Below are 25,939 nucleotides of genomic sequence, written 5' to 3'. Positions count from 1 at the left end.
AATGTAAAATAGTAAGTTGACAAAAGAATATACTACTTACTAGAAAATGCATGGCCCATGCCAACTGTTTAGCCACTTCAAGTTTCCATAATATATTTATAGAATTTTTATTCTTTTTCAGATACGTATCTAGTGATCCAAATTTTACAAATTCCTGAACCAGAATATCTGCATTAAAATATAATAATAATAAGGCTAAAATATAATACAATGAAAATATATATAATTTTAAACTTTTATAAATATATTTATAGTTATATGTGAGTATTATAGGTAAAGAAATTAAATTACATGAAATTCAATAATTTAAAGAAAGCATAACAGGTATATACTACTGCATTTTGGAGTTTTAGTTTATTCACAACAGTAAGAGGCAGAAGTCTAAATAATTATATATAAACACAATATCATATATAGAATGAATCTCAAATTATGACTCTGCTTCAACTAATATTAAAATTAGTTTTCATATGTATATAACAATTTTTGGTGACAAAAGTCGCCTTTGGATCTTGCTGGGTGACTAAAACAAACGTTATGAAAGTTTTGCTGCCCATGGTTAATTTGGAGAATAATCCATACATCAATAATAAAGAATTTACTGCAGAGAAATTTACATTAGTATTAAAAAAAAAGATCTCGGAGTTTCAATGAGCCACTGACTGTCCTATGTCCCATTACTATGGACTACAAAATTTTTTAAATTGTCAATTATGAAATACCATCAATTATATCACATTCAGATACTTTTAATGTGAAAAAAATGCATCACAGAGTCAATGAAATAAGTATAAAACCAAAAGAACTGGGATTATAAGCTCTAAAACACTGTTTTCAAACTTTGTAAGGAAGTATATTCTCCTTTTCCCCTAAATGAAAAAGTATGGGAAATATTAATAAATTAAAAAAAAGAAATACAGTGTTTTGTGTTTCAACAATATTTGTTATAGTTATACTGATAGCCAACTATGATCCTAAAATTAAATTTTCTATATAAATAAAAATGGATGTTTTGAAAGACATAACATTAACAGAAAGGAAGCTGGTGGTTTTACTTACTCTCCTCTCCACAGACACATACTCCATAATTTAAAATCAGATGTTTGTGAGAAAGCTGGCTCATCATGCTTGCTGCTTCAAAGAAAGACTAAGGAAAAGAAAAAAAAATTAAAAATTGCAAAAGAATTACCTTTCATGTCTATAAGCATTCACAGTTCAGAAAGATACTCTAATTTTTCATTAGAAAAATGAACTTCTGTTCTCAGCAGGACTATATACAAGACTACAATGTGCTTTGGTCCCTTTAGATTTGCAACTTCCATCAACCTTGATGTTAGAGTTCATTTCCAAGAAACCCCTGATTTAAGCTTAGTTTAAGGAAAGAGCAATGAGAAAGACCAATCGTGATACGGGGCAATGTGAATGATGCAAAATAAACAGTCTTAGACCCACAGCAGCCAGAGTGGAGAACAGAGATACATACAGCTGCATACACCAGAGACAGTGATGTGCAACTGCAGTAAACATGGATGGGAGCTTCAATTAACACTTCCTAAAGAATTAAGAATGATGACTTGGCAGATAAAACAGTCTAACACCTATGTCAGGAGACTGGCAGATAATATCACTCTAACTCAACTAAACTTTGCCTAGAACTTCGGGGTATGGTTGTTGAAGATCACAATCACCAACACTGTGGAGTTCTGGATTGTAACAACTCTTTGGCTTGTATGTTTCACATTATCTTTTACTAACTTCTTTTAAGACATTTTAAGTTCATAAATGTATGTTACATCACGTTTGGTGATATATTACTGTGCTAAAGACTCTGGCAACTGGCAGCAGGATTTCTGCTGGCTAGCATCTTCAGATGATGCCCAGAGGTATCCATCCACATTTCACCTGCACAGTGTTCCTCAGTACACTGCCCTTCAAACTTTTTTAAAAAGTAGATTAAATTACAGAGGAAACCTGTGGAACCCAGAAAGCTCTGGGGAGCTAACTTTAAAACCAACTGCCTTAGTATTATATATGCAAATATGTAATCAAACACATAACACCACACTTAAAAATTAGTTTGGAAATTAGTTACAATGAAAAAATTCTGTTAGTTTTTAGCCCCAACAGAATGCATCCTCAGAAAGGTCTTTGATATATATACTTTTAAAAATTATAATTTGAAAAGCCACATGAATCAATGTGTTTTGTGTGTATGAGAGCATATTTTAACTATCATAAACTACATGAATTATATAAAGAATATACAAACCTCTGAATAGTTTCTATGTGCTTTATCCAGAACTTTTAAAAGAACTTCTGTTTCATGAAGCTGACCATAGTCTCCTATTTCTCTTCTTATACCTTTAAAAATTTTTGTAAAAGTTCCTTGGCCAAGGCTTTCATTCTTTAACCAAAAAAAAAAAGAAAAGCATGAATAAGAATGGAGGAAGATGTGGGAATTAGGAAATATGTCCAATGACAAGAGTTAAAAAAAAAAATTCATGAGCAAATATTTCCTTTACAAACCAAATCTGGATTTGAGACTCCATATTAATTATATTCTGCTTTATTCATAGTAATAAAACACAGAAAACAAAGATTAAAGAACAAAGTGTAATTTGATTTCACCCTGTTCTTAAATGCCCTAAATTAGGTATAATTATCAATTTTAACACTTTTTATAATGTCAGTGTTACCTACATTTATTTGCATGTGAGTCTCTTTCCTTGCTTGCCTTTCCTGATAGTGCAGAATGTCTGACCTGTTCTTTATTACTACTTACTATTTGTGTGACCTTGTACAGGCCATTTAATCTTTCTATACTGCAGAAAGAATAGAAAGAAAGAATATCTTGGTATCCTCATCTGAAGAATGGGGATAATGATTATTTTTCCATAGAACTCTCATGAACAATAAATGAAAAAATACACAATAGCACTTAGCGCAGTCCACAACAGAGTAAATGCTGAATTAAGTGTTAGCTATTACTACTATTACTAGTGCTTCCTATATACCCTTACAGAATAATTGAAAGCCTGCAATCTGAAGCAGGGCTGCCTGCACTCTATTATTATTAGTTTTGCAATGTTAGTCAGGTTACCTAGCAACTCCCTGCTTCTTGTTACTCACATAAGATTCATATCTTTGTAATTCTGAATAATTCTATCTATTGTTTCCTTAAGGAATTCAGATATCAGTTTGGTCTTTCTCATTCTACTTTTCATGTCCCTTAAGCTCTCTTTCATAATTTCCATTTCTCTCTCCCTATCTGCAGCATTTAAATGATTTTCAGATCTTTCAATTCAGTAGTTCTGTCTTCAACTATGAATAATCTGCCTTTTACTTTGTCCCTTTTTAAATGTCAATGAGTATATTTTCCACTTCTGTACTTTTTCCCCCAAATCTTTTTGGGCTATGTTGATACTATCTTGGGTTTTTCCCTTGTTTTCAACTCCTTTTTAATGTTTAAACATATAAATGTGTATTTTATAGCTTCTATCTGAAAAGTCTATGAAGCTCTTAGATATAATTTGATGCCTGTTGGTCTGCTGATTCTTGCTTAATCCTGGATTACTACTTCTCCATATGTTTTTAAATTGTCAGCTTAAAGCTCATGTTTGGAGTCATTTTATCTGTGGGAATCTTAGGTGGCCTACATTAAGAGGATATCCTTCCAGAAAGATTTTATATTTGCTTTTGACGACCACCACAAGGTGTTACTAAAGGAGTACCACCTATTATTTTAATTTATTGGGTTCAGTTCAGTTCAGTAGCTCAGTTGGGTCCAACTCTTTGCGACTCCATGAACTGCAACATGCCAGGCTTCCCTGTCCATCACCAACTCCCGGACTCCACCCAAACCCATGTCCATCGTGTCGGTGATGCCATCCAACCATCTCATCCTCTGTTGTCCCCTTCTCCTCCTGCCTTCAATCTTTCCCAGCATCAGGGTCTTTTCCAATGAGTCAGCTCTTCGTGGCCAAAGTATTGGAGTTTCAGCTTCAACATCAGTCTTTCCAATGAACACCCAGGACTGATCTCCTTTAGGATGGACTGGCTGGATCTCCTTGCAGGCCAAGGGACTCTTAAGAGTCTTCTCCCACGCCACAGTTCAAAAGCATCAATTCTTCTGTGCTCAGCTTTCTTCACAGTCCAACTCTCACATCCATATATGACCACTGGAAAAACCATAGCCTTGACTAGACGAACCTTTGTTGGCAAAGTAATGTCTCTGCTTTTGAATATGCTGTCTAGGTTGGTCATATGGAGAAGGCAATGGCACTCCACTCCAGTACTCTAGCCTAGAAAATCCCATGGACGGAGGAGCCTAGTAGGCTGCAGTCCATGGGGTTGCTAAGAGTTGGGCACAACTGAGCGACTTCAGTTTCACTTTTAGCAGCAGCAGCAGGTTGGTCATAACTTTCCTTTCAAGGAGTAAGCATCTGTTAATTTCATGGCTGCAGTCACCATCTGCAGTGATTTTGGAGCCCAGAAAAATAAAGTCAGCCAGTGTTTCCATTGTTTCACCATCTATTCGCCATGAAGTGATGGGACTGGATGCCATGATCTTAGTTTTCTGAATGTTGAGCTTTAAGCCAACTTTTTCACTCTCCTCTTTCACTTTCATCAAGAGGTTCTTTAGTTCTTCAATTTATTGGCTTAGGGTTTCTCAAACCATGCAGGTGGTATAAACTTTAATTCAAAAGTTTATAATTACAAATTCTCAGGATGAACTTTTTCCTAACTTAAGAGCACAACTAAAATAGACAACATTCTTTTTCTCTTTTTGCTAGTGGATAAATTTTTCACAATCCATATACTGTTTCACTGAGGATCCATTTACTTAAGAATCCTGGCTTTATTCACAGATAGCCTTACTTTTAACTCCTCGTCTTGTATAGAACTCAAGACTTGGCCCTTTTTTGGTACTGCTTTTATCTCTTAGTTCTCTTGATTAGTGAGAATAATCCTAATTTCCCAAAATGTCCTGTGGCCAAACATGAGCTCTTATGTGTTACTACTGTTTTCAGTACCTTCTTTGAATTTCCCTTACTTTCTTGAGAACCTGAGAATTAAGATACTTTTTCAGAAGACTTTTAATTTTTAATTTTTTAAAAATTTCTCAAAAGAGAATACAATTCCATTCTTAAAATAATTAACTCATTTGGTATCACATTTTCACAGGAAATGAAAGTATCTGAACTGCTATAAAATTTTTATAACATAGGTTATAATAAAATAGTTCTAAATGTCATGTGAATGAATGCAGGGTAGAAAATGAAGACCATTTGTTTAAAAAGACAAAAACAGTTGTTTTAAAAAGACAGAAAGACAATAATCAGCATCCATTGACTTACAAATACCAAATCTTCATTTCTAATTTTGTGGAACACCATTTGGTTCACATTATTATGCCTTTGTAAAGTTGGTGAGGTTGGTACATCAGAAATACCATTGGTTCTGAAGACTAGAAGGTTTGATTTGTCTGTTTAAAAAAAGGATAGAATGAATGAAAAAAAAATACATAAAATCAAAACACACTGAGAATATAAATTGCTCTAAAGGAATAAAATAAAATGTGTCCTATATAAAAGAAATGCTTAACAGCCTCTTATTGTTCCTTTTTATTTTTCCATGGAAAACTATTTTAGGAGTTTTTTCATTGAAGTTTGATGTACTCTAACCAGTTATTATATGCAAAATTATAATCATTTTCTTAACTAGTACAATTTTTCAGGAATTTTAATATGCCTGTTATCTCAAGAGGTTTCTAATCTTACTATTTTCATTTTAAAAGATAATTGAAAAGAAATTAAGATTCTAAAAGGATCTGAAAGTATTTATTCAGAATAACATGAGAATTTGGTTGTGAGGTCTTTCAGTTCAATAAATAAGCAGCTTATTGATCCTATGAAATTATTATTTCTTAAAATAAATTTTAGCATTATACAATTTTAAGTCACTTATAGACAACCCAAACCAAACTGAACAATTCTATTAGAGGATGCTTGTACAACATATGAGGTAAAAATTCATTGTTTTTGGAGCTTTTTCTCTCCTGTTTCTTGTGAAATCAGTATACCAAAGATATCGCCCACCAAATACAACACCCAAGACCAGTATTTTAAAAATAACTAGAAAACTATTTTACCTTTTGGCTTTGGGGGACAGCATTTAGTAAACTGGAAAATTATACTGTCTGAGCGAACAGTTTCCATCTGGTAGCAATTCAGAAGATCTTTAAGATTACTGAAGTTCTTCTTAGTACCACTGAGGTTGTATTCTCCATTCTCATTTTTGGTAATCAAACAGTGCTTATATTCAATAACATTTTCTCGCTATGTAAGTTTAATTATAAAGAAAGGGAAGGAAAAATCACAATGGACATCATAGTGATTACTGTGACAAAAAGGATATCACAAAAACAACCAACAGAACACTTGAACCATGAATCCTAACGTAGTATCAGCATAAGGTGACCAAGGTGTTAGATGCCTCAAAAAGGCATCTAATTGCAACTGCCTAGTCTATAAATGTGGCTTATTGAAAGGCAAGGAAGAAAGCAATAATAATAAACAATAATAATAGCATCCTTAAGAACCTTCCATCATTTACAAGACATAGTATAAAACGATTTTAGCACAATAGGCCTTCCATGAGTTGGCTTCTGCCTCCATCTCCAACCTTAACTCCTGCCACTCTCAACATATAATCCATGTTTTAGCTTATTGAGTGGCTTACAAAATTTAAAGCAAATGCCATGCCATTTTATGCCTTGAAAACTGTAAGTGCTATCTCTCTGTAGAATGTACATCCTTTCCTTTTGAGCAATGTCTTTAATTCTTAAAACTCAGTTTAATTTCACTTTTTCTGTGAGGTCCTCCCTAACAACACTTACTCCATTCCACAGGCAAAGGTGATGACCTGTTTCACTGTGCCATTACAGTATTTGTATAATTATCTCTAATATGGCAATTCTGATAATATTCAGTTTTTCAATGTTTGTCTTATGTGCTGTACTTCTCATCCATCTATTTTTAAACATATTCAATCTGCCAAAAACATATTCAATCAACTTACAATCATTTTTTATAAAATCAACTCATCTCTGGTCAGTCTCAAGTCCTTCCTACTCTAAAGGACCTATTTTAATCATTGTAAACCTTCTCTTATTGTCTTATTTGCTTACACTGGATAATGCTGTATAATAAACAATGCTCAATTTAATACTTTTTGGTATACTTCATTTTTGTTTTACAAAAAGATAAATTTCTTAAGCAGGGTTATATCATATGGTCCCTAATATACAGCCCTCATATTACACTAGACTAATACAGTAAACATAAAAATATACACATTTTGATTTGATAATTGAATATAATAGACTGTGAATTAGGATAGACTATCAGTATTTTACAATGTTAAAGTCATGGAGCAACCTACTTTCTATATTTTCATGGACAATTAATCCACTTTACATATGTTAAATATGATTGTTTTTTATAAAAATTAAAATAATAACACAATTCTTATAGTCTCTACTTTTAAAAAGTATGATAAATTTTGGAAGCAGCTATAAAGTTTCTCAAGATTTATACCATGAAATTGCTTTATAAGTGATAGTATATCTTATATAATTTTGTACAATAAATAATTTTAGTTGAGATCCAAAATGGTCTGTATTAACAGTGAGATTTCATTACAGTATTACACTTAAAGTGTACATTGTAGATCATTATTCTTAATATTGGAAAAACCACCAGTTAACAGTACAATGTCTTTTTCTTTGTTATTACCCTATTTTGCTCTAATTCTATAACCATTACCAGTAAAATGAAAGTTTACTTCTAATTTGTTTTGTTCTACACATTTTGGTAAAGGTTTCCATTTTTGTGACAAAAGAGACTTCAAAAGATGTGATGAAATCAGACATACTGGTAATACTCAAACAAAAAAATCCAGATAAAAAGATACTAAGATATTACAAATAATTTTTAACATTAAATCCTAGGAGTTATATTTTGTTTATTTATAAAGAATTCCTGAGGTAAATTAAGCTTACTTAATTGCTAGTTATCATATCCAGAACTATCATTTGGAGCATTAAAAAGGAAATACAGTAGATATTATCAAAGGGGAATTACATGCACTAAATAAACATATTACCATTAATTATGTCATACTAACCTCAACAGCAAAAGTCAGAAAATATTTATTAAAGTCCTTAGGACTGCATCGAAGTACATAGAGTCCAGTCTGATTACCTGTTTTCTTCAGTTTACTGATAGCAAAATCCATTCTAAAGGTAAAGAAATAATTTGAATGATAATGTAGTAAGAACCATGACATTACAACCAAAGTGTCATCTAAAAGATCGAAAGTCAAATCTAAAACTCTAAGAATTTTTATAAGTCTCCTCTACTTTATACTTTTACCAATAATCTTGCAAGGAAAAATACTTAAGTACCAAGCCATTCTGCAATAAGTTCACATTGATTCAAGGAGCAATTATATTGCTTTAAAAACATAAGGTATCATAAGACATACAAAATCATAAAGAACACAACTCATTCCTTTGACTTTTCTGCCTTCCAATTTCAAATTTAGTATTTTAAAAACCATACTCAAAACTTCATTTAACTATACAAACAGTGTATCATAAAACACTTGTCTCTTCCATCACAGCCATTACTAATATAAAAATTTATGAGTATATTTAATATTTAATATAATATCAAGGTCTAATAGAAGACCAATGGCAAGCAACAAAGACTACTAATTTTTTAAAATTTGCTATATGTTTAACTGAAGCTGTATATATTGAAAGAAATGTAATCTACATGAAAGCAAGAATTATCTCTGTTTTACTTATCACTGTATTTCTCATATATAAACCAGCACCTGATACATATCAGGTACTTAATAAATGTTCTACAAATAAATGAAAGAATGGATAATGAATGAATGAATGAATGGCAGGAGTTTTCAAAATACTGAATATGTAAATTACAGAATGTTCAAATAATGCAACTTTTTCATAGCAACCATACTTCTTTTTTGGCTGTACTGAGTAGCATGTGGGATCTTATTTCCCTGATCAAGGATCAAACCCATGCCCCCTGCAGTGAAAGCACAGAGACAGAACCACTGGATCACCAGGGAATTCTCACAATCATACTTCTTAAACAGACATTAGGTATAGGTCAAATCAGTCTTGAATGTCAGTCAGGACCTGATTTCTCAAATATTTAAAGATAGGTTAAGGTAAAAAAGCCTCTTCAGTGGCTCAGACTGTGAAGAATCTGCCTGCAATGCAGAAGACTCGGGTTTGATCCCTGGGTTGGGAAGATCTCCTGAAGAAGGGAATGGCAATCCCTCCAGTATTCTTGCCTGGGGAATCCCATGAACAGAAGAGCCTGGAGGGACACAGTCCATGAGGTAGCAGAGTCAGACACAACTGAGCAACTAATACTTTCACTAAGGTAAAAAACATATGCTCAAAATCCCAGATTGTTTCTTCTGCTCAAATCCTTCAAACCTGCTGCTGCTGCTGCTGAGTCGCTTCAGTCGCGTCAGACTCTGTGAGACCCCATAGACGGCAGCCCACCAGGCTCCACCGTCCCTGGGATTCTCCAGGCAAGAACACTGGAGTGGGTTGCCATTTCCTCCTCCAATGCATGAAAGTGAAAAGTGAAAGTGAAGTTGCTCAGTCGTGTCCGACTCATAGCGATCCCACGGACTGCAGCCTACCAGGCTCCTCGGTCCATGGATTTTCCAGGCAAGAGTATTGGAATGGGGTGCCACTGGCCTTCTCCGCCTTCAAACCTGGTGCCAATCATAAAACACATTCTGGTTGAGAGATAACTTCTACTTGGGGTGAACAGATGTTCATGATAGCTGTTTTATCTAGTGCTAAAGTAAGGTCTACAACTGTGTGGGTCAATATGTTGGCTAGTAGCCACATGAAGCTCTTCACAGTTGACCCTTGAACAGTGTGGGTTTGAACTGCAAGGGTCCACGTATATGCAGGTACTTTTCAGTAGTAAAGATTATACTACTGCATGGTCTGTGGTTGTTTGAAATCAAGGATATCAAGGAACCACAGATATGGAGGACTGACTATAAGTTATATGTGGATTAACATACTGTGTTATTCAAGGGTCAACTGTAAAGCTATTAAAATTAAATAAAAAATTCAGTTCCTCGGTTGCAGTAGAAACATTCTAAATATTAAATAGCCACATGTGGCTAGTAGCAATTACTAAAGAGCACAGATATAGAACATTTCATTTCCATCACATACTGCACAGCACTAGTCTAGAAAGATGGACATCAGATACAGTTTGTGTTCAAAGCTTTCAGTAGAAGGTGTTGGATGATTCAAAAATAAGGATGATTATCAAATTTTGCATTGTGGCTCCTCCACATTATTTCCAAATTAATGAAACATAAATAGGACGGTTTTAAAAAATTAATACCGAAGAATTAATTAAACACAAGGAGATCCAACCAGTCCATTCTAAAGGAGATCAGTCCTGGGTGTTCATTGGAAGGAATGATGCTAAAGCTGAAACTCCAATACTTTGGCCACCTCATGCGAAGAGTTGACTCATTGGAAAAGACTCTGATGCTGGGAGGGATTGGGGGCAGGAGGAAAAGGGGAACACAGAGGATGAGATGGCTGGATGGCATCGCCGACTCGATGGACATGAGTTTGAGTGAACTCAGGGAGTTGGTGACGGACAGGGAGGTCTGGTGTGCTGCAATTCATGGGGTCGCAAAGAGTCAGACACGACTGAGTGACTGAACTTAACTGAGAGTACTAAATATCAAACTTATACAACGAGTTAGTACTATAGACTAGAATATAGATGGTATATTATAATCTAAATAATTCTAATTGTTATATAATCTGATTGGAAATAGAATTTTGTTAAAAGAAAAATAATTTCAGTCAGATCAAGATAATATTTCTTTTCCTGAACTTCCTAAACCTAGGTTTATCATTCTGTTGTGTAAAATATTCTTTATAAATACCTTGTTATTACTTTAAAAAATTTACTTTAAAAGTCAGTATTACTCACGAAATTGGGCCATGACAGTTGCTTTGTATATTTTCAAGCACCATTGGAGGTGCTACTTCTTTACAAAGATAATGATGTGCATCTGCAGTTAATCTATAATATCCATCAATTAATGACACAAAAGACAAAGCTTCTCTTAATGACTTAAGCTCAATTTCCTCGGAGGAGAAAAGAAAAAGAAGAAATTTATTTTCACTGCATGTTATCAGGTAATTCTTCTAAATTACTTTTCTTTGCGATTGCTCAAATGTCTTTTATGGCTCCAAGTTATACACTTTGAATTACAAATTCTTGTGTCTGATATTTGAGACCCTCTCAAATATGGGTTTACCATGCTTTTCCAGTTACAGTCCACTCTATACCCATAATTATACTGTATTTTCCAATACACCCATTAGACAAATATTCCAGTCATCTCAATTAGAAACCTATCTATATCTAGTCTGATACAAAAGTTGGTATGAATTAGAAATACTAAAAGAAATTGAAGGAACAATCAACTTGCAGAAAAACAAAAAGTTGTACATGTAAGAATGAAAATGTGATCGTGGTATAATGCCTGGTTCAGCAAAGAACAATATTAGTCACAATGAGAATAGAGAATATGTACTTATGTCAAAAATTATAAGGAGAGAACTGTGTGAGGTATTTGAACTATAAAAAATATTTAGTTAACACAGGTTATAAAAATGATTCCTATAAAAGATACCATAAATAATGACATGAAGAATTGCAAACCTGTGCAACAAAGGATTAATACCTAAGAACAGGAAAGCATGCTGATCAAAGTGAATTACAAGTTTTATAATTTTGGTCATATAACCCTAAAATGGCCAGAGAGATAAGACAGAGAGATATTTAAATTACAAAATAAATATGACATTTAAGCCAAAAGTACAAGAAATATCTGAGTTAAAAAGAAAACAACAGAGCCAGAAAAATAAGTAGTTTAAGAGCACAGTACAAAGGAATTCATTTCTTCCTTTCAATTAAAATAAGTAGGATGTCTGAAGCTGTTTTATCTTATTATTATTATTAGCCCAGGCTCGGCAGCATGTGGGCTCTTAGTTCCCAGACCAGAGATCAAACCCATGGCCCTGAAGTGGAAGCACACAGTCCAATCCACTGGACAACCAGGGAACTCCCTCTGAAGCTACTTTAAACAGAAAAAAGTTTAATCTTTTATAATCAAACATGCCTCACAGTTTGAATAGGGATTACCTGGGATTGGTTCACAATTTGTTATATAAATAGGCAATATGATAGAATTACAGACACCTCTACTGGTAAAAAAGATTATACAGTTATCCCTCCATTCCTCTATATCTGCATGGTATTGGCTCAAGGATCTGTCTCCCCTCCACAGACACCAAAATCCATGAATCCACAAGTTCCTTATATAAAATGATGCAGTATCTGCATATAAAGTATGTATATCCTCTCATATTCTTTAAATCGTCTCTATAATACCTCATAATAATGTAAATGAGATATGAATGGTTATAAATACAATATAAATACTATGCAAATAGTTGTCTGCACATGGTAAATTCAAGTTTTCTTTTTGGAACTTTCTGGAATTTTTTCTCTGAATATTTTCAATCTGCAGATAGTTGAATCTGTGGATATGGAACTCATGGATATAGAGGGTAGACTGTACAGACAGGAAGGAGCATTACAACAGGGAACGAGCAAAACTGGGGTTGGGGTGGGAGAGGAGAGGGCAGGAAGTAACTGGTGCTTTGCTAATTATGAAAATGACTGAAAAATACATTAATATACAAGACATTCTTTGGGGAAATGGTGTTGGTAGTGATACAAAGAACTAGATGTAATCAAAAAGCTTACTAAATTGATGTTTACAGCTCTAAATTGATGTTACAGCTCTGTTTAAAATTATAATCAAAATCCCTACAAGAGAACATCTTAGGTATTAAGATTCTGAAATACTTATTTCTGACAACCATAAAGCATAACCATTATATAATGATAAAGCAAACTTACTAGACTTTTACCATCTTGCTTATGAATAGTTACAATTCTGCTTTCATTTGCGCCTTCTTGATTTGCTTGTTTAATACTGATATCAATAATATCAGGAAAATCACAATACAACTGTAAATCCTGTAATTAAGAGCAGTTGATATTAAAAATAGGTTGAATTTATGGAGCCATTTTAAAACAAAACTTATAATTTTTCATTCCAAATTCTTTTTAAAAGTATTGACAGCAATAGATAAGCATTAAATGAGATTCTCTCTCCCAGTAATAGCCCTAAGACTACACTGTATCTTGTTTTGCATTTAAAAATGAGAGGATTAAAGGGTGCCAGGAATCTAAAGTGTGCTATAGTACCCTTCAATCCAATCAACATTAGTAGAAACCATTACCAGAAAATTCAGTTTACCAAATAATTAAAATAAAAAAATAAATAAATATCTGATAACATCCTAAGAACAATATATGCATGAACAAACTTAAAACTTGTAAAGCAAACTTAAAGAAGTATTTAACAAGTATGCAACATCATAAAATCAATAAAAACTAATCTTTTTCTAACTGAATTTCGTAATTGTGCTTCCAGTTATCAGTAACAGTAAAAGAAAAAAAAAGAAGCAAAACAACCTTAAAAATCACTTTTAGAATGTAAGCCTTTTTGAATCTATAAGAACACCATCTGTATTTTCCAAGTCTCCTGTAAATGTGTTATCATACTTCAGAATTTTAAAAAACAAAAATTAAAAGAGAACACCATTACTAACTATTTTGTCATAGAAAACAAACAATATGCCATTTAAGAACAATGAGAAAAGAACCATAGCTATGATCTTGCTGGTGTCACACTATTAAAAACTTTCACTTATATCAACGGAAGGAGAGTAGTGCAAGACCATGTTCCAAATGACTAAAAGTACTTTGCTTCTATTGCCATTCTACTTAAATTAACAAAGAACGAGAACGTATCATTGAAGATTACCTGTTCTGTCAGTGTCTCACTTTCTTTATGTTTCCCTCTTGACCACTGAATTCCACCGTTTCCAGTTATTATAATGGTTGCAAAAATCTCCTCACCTGAAGGACCTCTTCCAGGTTCTTTTACTTCAAATTGCTCTGTGTAGAAGGCAGACTGAAGAGTTTCCAGATTTATAAGATACTTAAGTTTCAAGTTTCTGGCAGTGGCTTTGCAATGGCTGAATTGCTCAATAAATCTGCGAAATCTGTACCTTATTCTCTTCCTTGTCAAAATATGATACTCTTGGATCTTTGCTCGAACACATTTTGGCAAAAATGTCTTGTAGCTAGAGATAATAAAGAATATACACAAGAGCAAAACAAGTTGAAACAAAATAAAATTAGAAGATACCACTCTTCTCCATAATAAGTAAATAGCACAATAGTCAAGTGAAAAAGGTCACCATCCATATAGTATAAAACCTTAAGGTTTTATTTGATGTGAATGCCTTTACAAATTCTGAGTTGTCATAAAATTTTAGAGAAGGAGAAGTTAATTTTTTTCCCCTAAAGAAATGAAGACGGAGTCTAGTTAATATTGGAATCTCTAAAAATTTCTCTGATATCTTACATACACCATTTTGGCCTATCTTTCCTATAATACTATAAAATTTATCTGAATTCTGGAAATTGTTATATTTTGTTAGATATTACTGATACTCACTAGGCAAACATAGTTCTTTTGTGTGCATTATTCTCTCAGGTCAGCTTCAATATCTATTAATCCCTTTGCAATAAAAACAATTATATTTGGAAATGTTCTGAATCTTTTGTACTTCCATCTCTATGTAAAATATCCTAAGGAAGGAAGATAACTTACTTCCCTTCTGCTCAAGTGTCTGAAAAAGGAAGACTATTTTATTTCTGAAGGTACAACTGGATCTCTATAACCATGTTAGATGCTATTCCCTTTGTCTGACAGCATTCTGTGCACTGCTCCATAATTAACCACTTATCACATTGTACTATGCGTACCTGAGTGCTGGAACTACTTAATGATGAGGGATTATTATATTTTAATGATTATTTTGTACTGTTATAGAGCCATCATTAAAATTTAAATTAAATAAAACTGCAAATACATTATATTTAAATATAGACAATAAATACTCAAAAGGCATCACTTCCTAATTATTTTACATTATTTATTTATTTATACATTTTTACTACTATATGTGCTTTTGAGGTTATATCTGAGTGATGGAAAGGGTTTGCTACTCATCTCTTTTCAACTCTGCATTGGGTGATCTCAGATTGCTACTTTGAAATTGGCCACAGATACATGATATTTAAACCATGCATATCAGCAAAAGTTACAAACAAATCAGGTATTTTTTTCTCTAAGAACTGTTGTTAAACATTTAGCAGCACACCACTGCTTTCTTTCCTTCCCTGCTCTACCCTAATCCCCTTATGGAGATATCAGTCTTGTGTTCAAGTAGCCAAAGCTGCTGGGAAGAGTCATTTGACAAGGTAGATGGGTTGCATTATAAATTCATAATCACAAATTTCAAATAGGCTTTTATCACTACTATCACTTTTATGACATTTCTCTGTTCAACTAATTTTCCCAAGTCCCACAACTATGTCAAATCTCTGATATTCTTAAAGTTCCTACTTCTCTTCTGTCTTACACCTCAGCTACATTTCTCTTAATTATCAAAAACGACTTTATCTTTTTCTTAGGGGAAAAAAAAGGGGAAAAAAAAAAAAAAAGCTTCTCTAAGCAGAACTCCCTCAGTATCTTGCTGCTGCTGCTAAGTCGCTTCAGTTGTGTCTGACCCTGTGTGACCCCATAGATGGCAGCCCACCAGGCTCCCCCGTCCCTGGGATTTTCCAGGCAAGAACACTGGAATGGGTTGCCATTTTCTTCTCCAATGCAGGAAAGTGAAAAGTGAAAGTGAAGTCGCTCAGTCATGTCCAACTCTTAGAGACCTCATGGACTGCAGCCTACCAGGCTCCTCCGTCCATGGGATTTTCCAGGCAAGAGTACTGGAGTGGGGTGCCGTTGCCTTCTCCAACAGTATCTTGCTAGTAAACCTTATACATGTGCACTCATTCTTTCTTCCTTCCCACCTATTACAATAAATAAGGTATAAATCTGTTAAAGTTATTTCTTTGATATATACTTACCTCTACCCTCTGGGGAGTTTTACTCTATTTATTACTTATCTTCTAACCACAAATTTTAAAAACATTAATGTTTTTCCCATCTTAAATATAAAATCTCCTTATCCTTCATCTCTCTCCAGCCACAGCCTATCTGGCTTCTTTTTAAGAGTTCATATAGCCAATTTCATTTCCTCACCTTCCCTTTACTCCTTAACTCACTCCACTCTGGCTTCTGTTCCATCATTATCTAGAAACCACTCTTGCTAAGATCAAGGAATGTTGCTGAAACCAAATTCCTTGTTCATTTTACTTGCCATTTTTCAGAAGCATCTAACAGTGTTAATCTCTCTCTCTTTGATACTTTCTTCCCTTAGCTTTCCTGATTTTCATCCCATTTCTTTGGCTACTTTGCCAGTCTTCTTACAGGCTCAATCCCCTTTAGCTGGTGATAATTGTTAGAATTCTTCAAGACTTAACTATGGGCCCTCTTCTTTTCTTATCTATACTTTCTTTCAGTCTATATACAAATGACTCTGATATCTCTAGCTCTAGCCCAGACCTCTAAGCTTCAGACATTATCCTCCATAGTCAAGTCAATTTACCCATATAATGTGGATGTCTCAAAAAGTGCCTCAAACAACACAGCAAACCAAATTCATGAGTCCCCATAACGTCCTCCCCTAAAAGATTCTCCTAAAGCGTTCCCTATCTGAGTACACTGCACTAAAGATCCTCTATTCCCACAATCCCCAGAAACTCGTGAATCATTCTTTACATAACCTCCCCACCAACCCCCATTATTCAATCTGTCACCATCTTCCCTTGATTTTCCCTTCTAAATATTTCTCTAATTTGCCCACTTTTCTTATTATTAACCCATTCAACTGCAACTCCTAGAGGAACTACTGCAATGATCTTACTTTCTAGGTGACGCACATTTCCATTTTCTCTTTCAGCCCTCTAATTAGTTTTCTACTCTGTTGTCATAGGAATCTTCTATGTATTAAATCCTTGCTTTAATACTCTTACATAGGGCTTCACTGGTGGCTCAGTGGTAAAGAATCCAGCTGCCAATGTAGGAGACATGGGTTTGATCCCTGGGTTGGCAAGATAACCTGGAGAAGGAAAGGGCAACCCACTCCAATATTCTTGCCTGGGAAATCTCATGGACAGAGGAGCCTGGCAGGCTGCAATCCACAAAGTTGCAAAGAGTTGGACACAACTTAGCAACTGAGCACACACACAACACTCTTACATAGTTTCCTAGTGTTCTTAACCTTATCAACATGCCTCTAGGTTCTATATGGTCCAGCCCCCACCTCATCACCTACTAACTCTTTGAGCTCTAACCATACTGACTCTCTTCATCCTCCCCATGTTTCTTTCTGCTGCAAAGCCTCTTCCATGAGCCTCTACTCTCCATCACTTACCTCTCTCCACCCAATAAATTCTACTCATTTTTCAGATCTCAAAAGTCACATTCCCTTCCTTTTTAGGGCAATTATACATTTGTAAAAGACTCTTGATGAAGGTGAAAGAGGAGAGTGAAAAAGCTGGCTTAAAACTCAACATTCAAAAAACTAAGATCATGGCATTCAGTCCTATCACTTCATGGCAAATAGATGTGGAAACACTGGAAAACACTGACAGACTTTATTTTCTTGGGCTCCAAAATCACTGCAGATGGTGACTGCAGCCATGAAATTAAAAGATGTTTACTCCTTGAAAAAAAAGCTATGACAAACCTACACAGTGTGTTAAAAAGAAGACACATTACTTTACTGACAAAGATCCGTATAGTCAAAGCTATAGTTTTTCTAGTAGTCATGTATGGATTGACAGCTGGACCATAAAGAAGGTTGAGCGCTGAAGAACTGGTGCTTTTGAATTATGGTGTTGGAAAGGACTCTTGAGAGTCCCCTGGACTACAAGGAGATCAAACCAGTCTATCTTAAAGGAAATCAATCCTGAATATTCATTGGAGGGACTGATGCTGAGGCTGAAGTTCCAATACTTTGACCACCTGATGTGAAGAGCCGACTCACTGGAAAAGACCCTGATGCTAGCAAAGATTGAAGGCAGGAGGAAAAGGTGACAACGGAGGATGAGATGGTTGGATGGAATCACCGATTCAATGAACATGAATTTGAGCAAGCTCTAGGAGATGGTGAAGGAAAGGGAAGCCTGACATGTTGCAGTCCATGGAGTTGCAAAGAGTTGGACATGACTGAGCAACTGAACAAAATATATAAAATTTAACAAAAGTCTGGATAGAATATAGGAGAGCCTCAGTAAGTTTAGAAAAAAACTGAAAGGTTTAAAAATACAATCAGAATACAAATACTTCCTACTTTACCTTCTTCTATCAAAAACTTTAGATAAAACCAAGAGCCTTACTAAATCTGGATTACAATTTACATAAACACCAGTGCTACTTGATTTAACAAGGCTTTGAAAGCTTATCTGGAAATCAAAAGAGGAGTTTAAGATAACAAAATACAAAAAGTTTTTCCACTTTGATTCCTAGAATAAAGGACAGACATACATCCTTTGCTATACTATAAGAATGTATAGTTTCTTGAATATAATGATCTACTTTGGTGTCATCTGTGATGGGAACTAGCTAGATTTTGTTAGAAACACTACAATTTTTTCAAAAGTCACAAAGTTATTAACTCCTGAAGCATGAAAACATTATTCTTGATGCTTTTGTTATACTGAAACTTTAAGTGTTAGTCGCTCAGTCATGTCCAGCTCTTTGCGACCCCATAGACTGTAGCCTACCAGGCTCCTCTGTCTGTGGAATTCTCCAGGCAAGAATATTGGAGTGGGAAGCCATTCCCTTCTCCAGGGGATCTTTCTCATGATCTGGATTGAACCCAGGTCTCCTGCATTGCAGGCATATTCTTTACTATGTGAGTCACAGGCTCTAAAAGCTTCTGAAGTTAAGTCTTGTCTTACATACTATTTTTGTACCATAACATGAAATCTGCATCTTATTATTACAATTGGAATAGACCACTGTAAACTCTAGTATCTGCTTAGCTGTGTAGGAGTCTAGTGATATGAGGCATATATCTCCGTTGCTATGTAAGTGGCCTTGGCCCTGGTCTAGTGTTCGCAAATTAACCAGGGTCTCCTTTAAACACTTTTCATTCTCTAGCTCTCTTCCTTTTGCAGACCTAGGATTTCAAGGAGCAGATGAAGAATGAAACAGAAAATTCTTATCCATTTCTTTTACTTTCTGTATTCCAACACCAAAACCACAATGCCCAATCAGGATCTGGCATAACAATGGCTAAGTATCTAATACATACACACGCACAAGGAGATGCACAAACACACAGACACGGGTACACAGGTAGACACAAAGGCTTGTCCTCACAGACATAGATGCATCTAATACACAGGTACAGACACACAGAGATGTATTTTACATGTATTTTTTTAAGTCTGGGAAAGAATATGTATTATTTTATGTATTATACTAGACAGAGAAGCATACTCTACTGGATATTTCTAGGAACAAAGCAGCTTATTTCATTCGGTGAAAACAAATTATTCACCTGTTCTTCCATCAATCCCGAAAACTTAAACAAAAAGTAGAGATTTTTCAGAAATAAGCAACGAGTGAAAATTTGGAAAACATCAGGGAATTAAATTACATTAAGAAGGCAAGCAAATCAGGCATGACTTGCTTCAGTACAGTGATAAATTATTTACCTAATATTAAAAGGTCATGGTACCAAAGACAAACGGAAAAACAGATTACTTCAAAATTTAAATTCTTGTGCTGCTAATAATATTTTCAAGAAAGTGAAAAAAATCCACAGAATAGGAAAAACATTTGCAAATCATAGATATGAGAACCTACATCTGGAGACTTGTATTCATAATATATAAAGAACCTTTAAAACTCAATAATTAATACTGAATTGTACAATTAAAACAAGTAAACTTTGAACTGTGGTGTTAGAGAAGACTCTTGAGAGTCCCTTGGACTGCAAGGAGATCCAACCAGTCCATTCTGAAGGAGATCAGCCCTGGGATTTCTTTGGAGGGAATGATGCTAAAGCGGAAACTCCAGTACTTTGGCCACCTCATGCGAAGAGTTGACTCATTGGAAAAGACTCTGATGCTGGGAGGGACTGGGGGCAGGAGGAGAAGGGGACGACAGAGGATGAGATGGCTGGATGGCATCACTGACTCAATGGACATGAGTCTGAGTGAACTCCAGGAGTTGGTGATAGACAGGGAGGCCTGGCGTGCTGCAATCATGGGGTGGCAAAGAATCAGACACGACTGAGCGACTGAACTGAACTGAACTGAAACTTTATGTTGTATGAATTATATCTCAATAAAGCTGTTTTAAAATATCATGGAATCTTATAATGAATGTTTAGTATCTATACAGTTTTAAAAGTAAATGAAAGATGAAGCAGAATTCTGCAGATGCATTTATATTCTGGTAAAGATAATCAAAGAAATACAATTACTACACATTCACTGGTTTTAGGACACCAGATTAAATAGGTAGGAAAAAGAATAAATAGATGATGCAATTCCTGACCTCAAAGAAACCACAATCTATAATGTGCCAAGACTTTGGACAATATCATGTCTCCACAGCAGAAATGTTCCACCATAGCTTAAGCTTAGAGTTGGCTTCATATTTAAAAATTCATTTTCAATGGCTCAAAGCTTCTCTGTTCTTCAACTATGTCCCTTTCAATTCCTTCAGTTTCTACTGACAACATCTAAGACACTATGTTCTACTATGGTCTTGCTACAGCAGATATTCAACAAATAGTTGTTAAATGAATAAATGAACGAACAAATGAATGAACAAATGAATGAGTAAGTTATTATCCTAAGAGGTGTTTGTCTGGATTTTAATAAAGATCAAGGCCTTAATGGAAAATAGAAACATTTTTGTTTTTTCTTTAGATACTGGAATCTTTAAGATAACTTCAGTGAGTTCCTGAAATCATTCCCTATGGCTGGCCTACACCCTTAGATGTAGTAGCATTAAGGACTAATAAGCTAAGGACTAATAGGACTAAGGACTAATAGACATTTGAAAACAAAACAAGAATACCTAAAACCAAAGAGGGAAACATAGAAACTGATAACCTGCAAACTGGGTATTTAACATGAGGGCAGTCATAAAAAGAGGGACAAAAGCCAGTTACTGAGAGAAGGATTTCTAGGAATAAAGAGAATTTTAACCAGATTCATGACATCCTCAAACTTATAATCTGGTAGGTATATATAATATGTAAAACAAATGTTTAGTCTTCAAACTTCAAAAAAAAAATCAAAGCATCCTTAAAGTAGTCATATATAGCTTCAAAAGGAGTAGAAGTCTTATAGCCATTAAAGCTGGGCAACAGTAGTAGAATTTCAAAAAATCGTATTAGGCATGACTGTCAGAATTCAAGATGCAGAAGAAAAATTTGGAGTCCGTGGATCACATGTATAAGAATCTGCTGGATGTATTATAAGATTAATAAGGCCTAAGGATCTAATGTAAAACCTGACAATAACTGATAACACTATATTATATAACAGAAACTTGCTAAAGGAGTAGAATGTAAGTTCTCACAATAAATGAATAAAGAAATATTTATGTGAGATGATAGATATGTTAATAAAGAGGGAACAGTTTTACAATATATAGGTAGATGTACACTTTAAATATCTTATAATTTTATATGTCAAGCGTACAAAAATAAACTCAAAATGGATTTTGAATTAAAAGTCTAAATGTAAGACTGCATACTATAAAATTCCTCAAGGAAAACATAGGCAGAACACACCCTGACATAAATCATAACAGTATATATTTTTTGGTATTCATCTTAAAGTGAAAAAAATAAAGGAAAAAATAAATAAATGGGACCTAATTAAACTTAAAAGTTTTTGCATAGCAAAGGAAACCATCAACAAGATGAAAAGACAACCTACTGAATGGGATAAAATATTTGCAAATGAAATGAATGATAAAGGATTCAGTTCAGTTCACTCAGTCATGTCTAGCTCTTTGCAACCCCATGGACTGCAGCACGCCAAGCTTCCCTGTCCATCACCGACTCCTGGAGCTTGCTCAAACTCATGTCCATAGAGTTGGTGATACCATCCAACCATTTCATCCTCTGTTGTCCCCTTCTCCTCTTGCCTTCAATCTTTCCCAGCATCAGGGTCTTTTGCAACGAGTCAGTTCTCAACTCATATAATTCAACATCAAAAAACCTAACAACCCAATTAAGAAATGGCCATGAGAACTGAATAAACATTTTCCCAAAGAGGAAATGCAGATGGCCATCAGGAACATGAAAAGATGCTCAATATTGCTAATCATCAGGGAAATGCAAATTAATTAAAACTACAATGAGATGTCACTTTGCACCCACTAGAATGGCTATTATTTAAAAAAATATCATACAAATATCAAATGTTGGTGAGGGAGGAATGTAGACTGGTACAACATTGTGAAAAATAGTAAGGAGGCTTCTCAAAAAATTAAAATTAAAATTAACATATGACACAGCAATTCTACTCTTGGGTATAAATGCAAACTGTAACTGTAACTTAAGTCGCTTCAGTCGTGTCCGACTCTGTGCGACCCCATAGACGGCAGCCCACCAGGCTCCCCCGTCTCTGTGATTCTCCAGGCAAGAACACTGGAGTGGGTTGCCGTTTCCTTCTCCAATGCATGAAAGTGAAAAGTGAAAGTGAAGTTGCTCAGTCGCGACCGACTCCCAGCGACCTCATGGACTGCAGCCCACCAGGCTCCTCCGTCCATGGGATTTTCCAGGCAAGAGTACTGGAGTGGGGTGCCATTGCCTTCTCCAATAAATGCAAAAGAAACAAAAATACTGATTTGAAAAGATACACGCACCCCAATTTTCAAGCAGCACTGCTTACAATTGCCAAGGTATAGAAGCAACACTAAGTGTCCATTAACAAATGAATGGATTAAGAAGATGTATATACACACACAATGGAATACAACTCAGCCATAAAAAAGAACGAAATTTTGCATTTGCAGCAAAATGGATGGACTGGCAGTGAATTATGTTACATGAAGTATGCCAGACAGAGAAAGACAAATAGTGTACAGTAGCACTTATATGTAGAATCTAAAAAATACAACAAACTATTAAACATAACAAAAAAGAAGTAGACTCACAAATATAGAAAATGAACTAGTGGTTTCTGGTGGGGTGAGGGAAAGCAGGAGGAATTCTATAGAGGTAGAAGGGAAAAAGGATTGTTATGATAACATACAAAATCATTTGTTTGAAACTTCTGAAAATCCTAAAGCATCTATGGAATTTTAAATTTTTGTCATTTAATTTTTTAAAAATACCAAAAAATAAATACAGGCAAACTGGAAAAAAACAAATAAGTTATACAAAAACTATAACTAGTCATACTTATATGGATTTGCATAAGAAAATTACCTGATAGAGCTATAGATGTCCAGTGGGGTTTGATTCTTTTCTTTGGCTATTCTCATCATATCTAACACTGCCATCCCAAGACATTCTTCCTGTGTTTCATGAGTCACAGGTACTTTTATCCATCCATGTAAAAAATCATGCCGCCACTAAAGTAAAAACAAAATATAGAAGAAAATATTTCTTAAGTTTCACTATCACATCTTAATCTATTATTCTATAATCTATAACACAATTTTCAGAACATATACATTTAACAAAGGTCAACTCCTCCCTTGATTTTGAAACACTTTGCCATAAAGTTTTAGTATAAGTTCTTTTGCAAAGATTTAAATTAGGTTCCCAATTATCAGCCTATTTCACTGATTCTATCTTCAAATTGTATCTTCAACATCAAAATTACCTAAATTAAAATAGGTACTAATCAATTAAATATGTACTGAGTTCCAAATATGCTTAAAGCATTGTACTAAGGACTGTTCTGGCTACAAAGAAATATAAGATGTAGCCTCAGCCTCCAAGGAGACTAAAATGTAGCCAAGAAGGGAAATAAGTGAAAAAAAAAAATTATAATGCCAGACACCATATAAAAGAAGTTGAGACTATATCCAGTAGCAGTAATTAGGAAAAGTTTTGCAGAAAAATTGAAATTTCATGTATTCTTTGAATATGAAGCAATTTTTAAAATATATTTATTCATTTATTTATTTGGCTGCACTGGGTCTCTGTTGTGTCACACAGGATCTGTGGCTCCGCTGCTGCAGGGTATGAGGGATCTTAGTTTCCTGACCGGCGATTGAACCTATGTCTCCTGCACCGCACAAGGTGGACTCTTAACCACTGGATCACTAGAGAAGTCCCGGAAGAAATTTTTGATTAACACAAAACAGGATGCAGAAATAGAAGAAATGGCACAAAAAGAAAGCACAAGGCATGTTCAGAGATGCAAAGTAGTTGGGTTGGAACAGATAATTCATGTAAAGTGAACAGAGTGAATTAAGACTTGGAAAAGCAAGTTGGGGTCAAACTGCAGGTACTCTTCAACACCTGGATCCCAGAAGCAATAGAGAACCATTTTCTTAAATGTATCCATTTCATAAAGTATCTTTTCTTAAAGCATCATGCCTGTTTCACTGGTAGAAGTAGCAATGATACAGGACTTTAAGAAAATAAAGTGTATTCAAGGAGACTCTTGAAGAGGCTGCAGTAATGGTTCAAATATGAGAGAGTAAGGCTTTGCTGTACAGAAGAAAAGACACTAAAAGAGTCTGAAAAACCCATTAACTTTATAATTATATGTAAAAGAATGAAGAAAATGGAAAAACAGAAATTCTAAGATTTTGATCTAGAAAATTTAGGGACACAGATAAAATCAGACTAAATAGGTAATGGGAGCAAGGTTAAAAGCACCAGTATTCTAAAAATAACTATCTTCTTTATAAGAAAAGTAGAAGCCATAATGATGGCTGAAATACCAACCATGGCTTAAACTAAGAGAAAACATCACCATATTTTATACACATATCTCCCTTCTTCCATATGATAACATCTCATGAAATTAAGCCAGAGAAGGCAATGGCAACCCACTTCAGTACTCTTGCCTGGAAAATCCCATGGACGGAGGGGCCTGGTGGGCTGCAGTCCATGGGGTAGCTGGGAGTCGGACATGACTGAGTGACTTCACTTTCACTTTTCACTTTCATGCACCGGAGAAGGAAATGGCAACCCACTCCAGTGTTCTTGCCTGGAGAATCCCAGGGACGGAGGGGCCTGGTGGGCTGCCGTCTATGGGGTCGCACAGAGTCGGACACGACTGAAGCGAATTAGCAGCAGCAGTAGCAGCATGAAATTAAGTTTTACATAAATTTAAAAAATAATTTTATTTTAAAAAATTAATATGCACTTAAAAGTAGGAGAAAGTAGGGAAAACCACTAGACCATTCAGGTATGACCTAAATGTAATCCCTTATGATTATGCAGTGGAAGTGAGAAATAGATTTAAGGGCCTAGATCTGATAGAGTGCCTGATGAACTATGGAATGAGGTTTGTGACACTGTACAGGAGACAGGGATCAAGACCATCCCCATGGAAAAGAAAGGCAAAAAAGCAAAATGGCTGTCTGGGGAGGCCTTACAAATAGCTGTGAAAAGAAGAGAAGCAAAAAGCAAAGGAAAAAAGGAAAGATATAAGCATCTGAATGTAGAGTTCCAAAGAATAGCAAGGAGAGATAAGAAAGCCTTCCTCAGCAATCAATGCAAAGAAATAGA

General features: G+C 34.8%; 1 protein-coding gene across 2 annotated transcripts in view; it reads right to left on the bottom strand.

The window, feature by feature from the left end:
- The window catches only part of JAK2 (Janus kinase 2), a 124,254-nt gene that overhangs the window by 21,397 nt on the left and 76,918 nt on the right, over positions 1 to 25,939 (bottom strand). For both annotated transcript variants that reach the window (XM_070375849.1, XM_005891362.3), the window contains exons 6-15: positions 23,675 to 23,820; positions 14,062 to 14,383; positions 13,089 to 13,208; positions 11,085 to 11,242; positions 8,188 to 8,299; positions 6,152 to 6,338; positions 5,358 to 5,485; positions 2,270 to 2,404; positions 1,060 to 1,147; positions 41 to 168 (exon numbers count right to left, since the gene is read on the bottom strand). In XM_070375849.1, the coding sequence (XP_070231950.1) occupies positions 41 to 168; positions 1,060 to 1,147; positions 2,270 to 2,404; positions 5,358 to 5,485; positions 6,152 to 6,338; positions 8,188 to 8,299; positions 11,085 to 11,242; positions 13,089 to 13,208; positions 14,062 to 14,383; positions 23,675 to 23,820 (1,524 nt within the window). The remainder of the gene's footprint in view (positions 1 to 40; positions 169 to 1,059; positions 1,148 to 2,269; positions 2,405 to 5,357; positions 5,486 to 6,151; positions 6,339 to 8,187; positions 8,300 to 11,084; positions 11,243 to 13,088; positions 13,209 to 14,061; positions 14,384 to 23,674; positions 23,821 to 25,939) is intronic.

Source organism: Bos mutus, chromosome 8, assembly GCF_027580195.1.
Source record: "Bos mutus isolate GX-2022 chromosome 8, NWIPB_WYAK_1.1, whole genome shotgun sequence".
NCBI classification, from domain to species: domain Eukaryota; kingdom Metazoa; phylum Chordata; class Mammalia; order Artiodactyla; family Bovidae; genus Bos; species Bos mutus.
The sequence above is the reverse complement of the archived record's forward strand: the minus strand, read 5'-3'. Positions and strand labels throughout refer to the sequence as shown.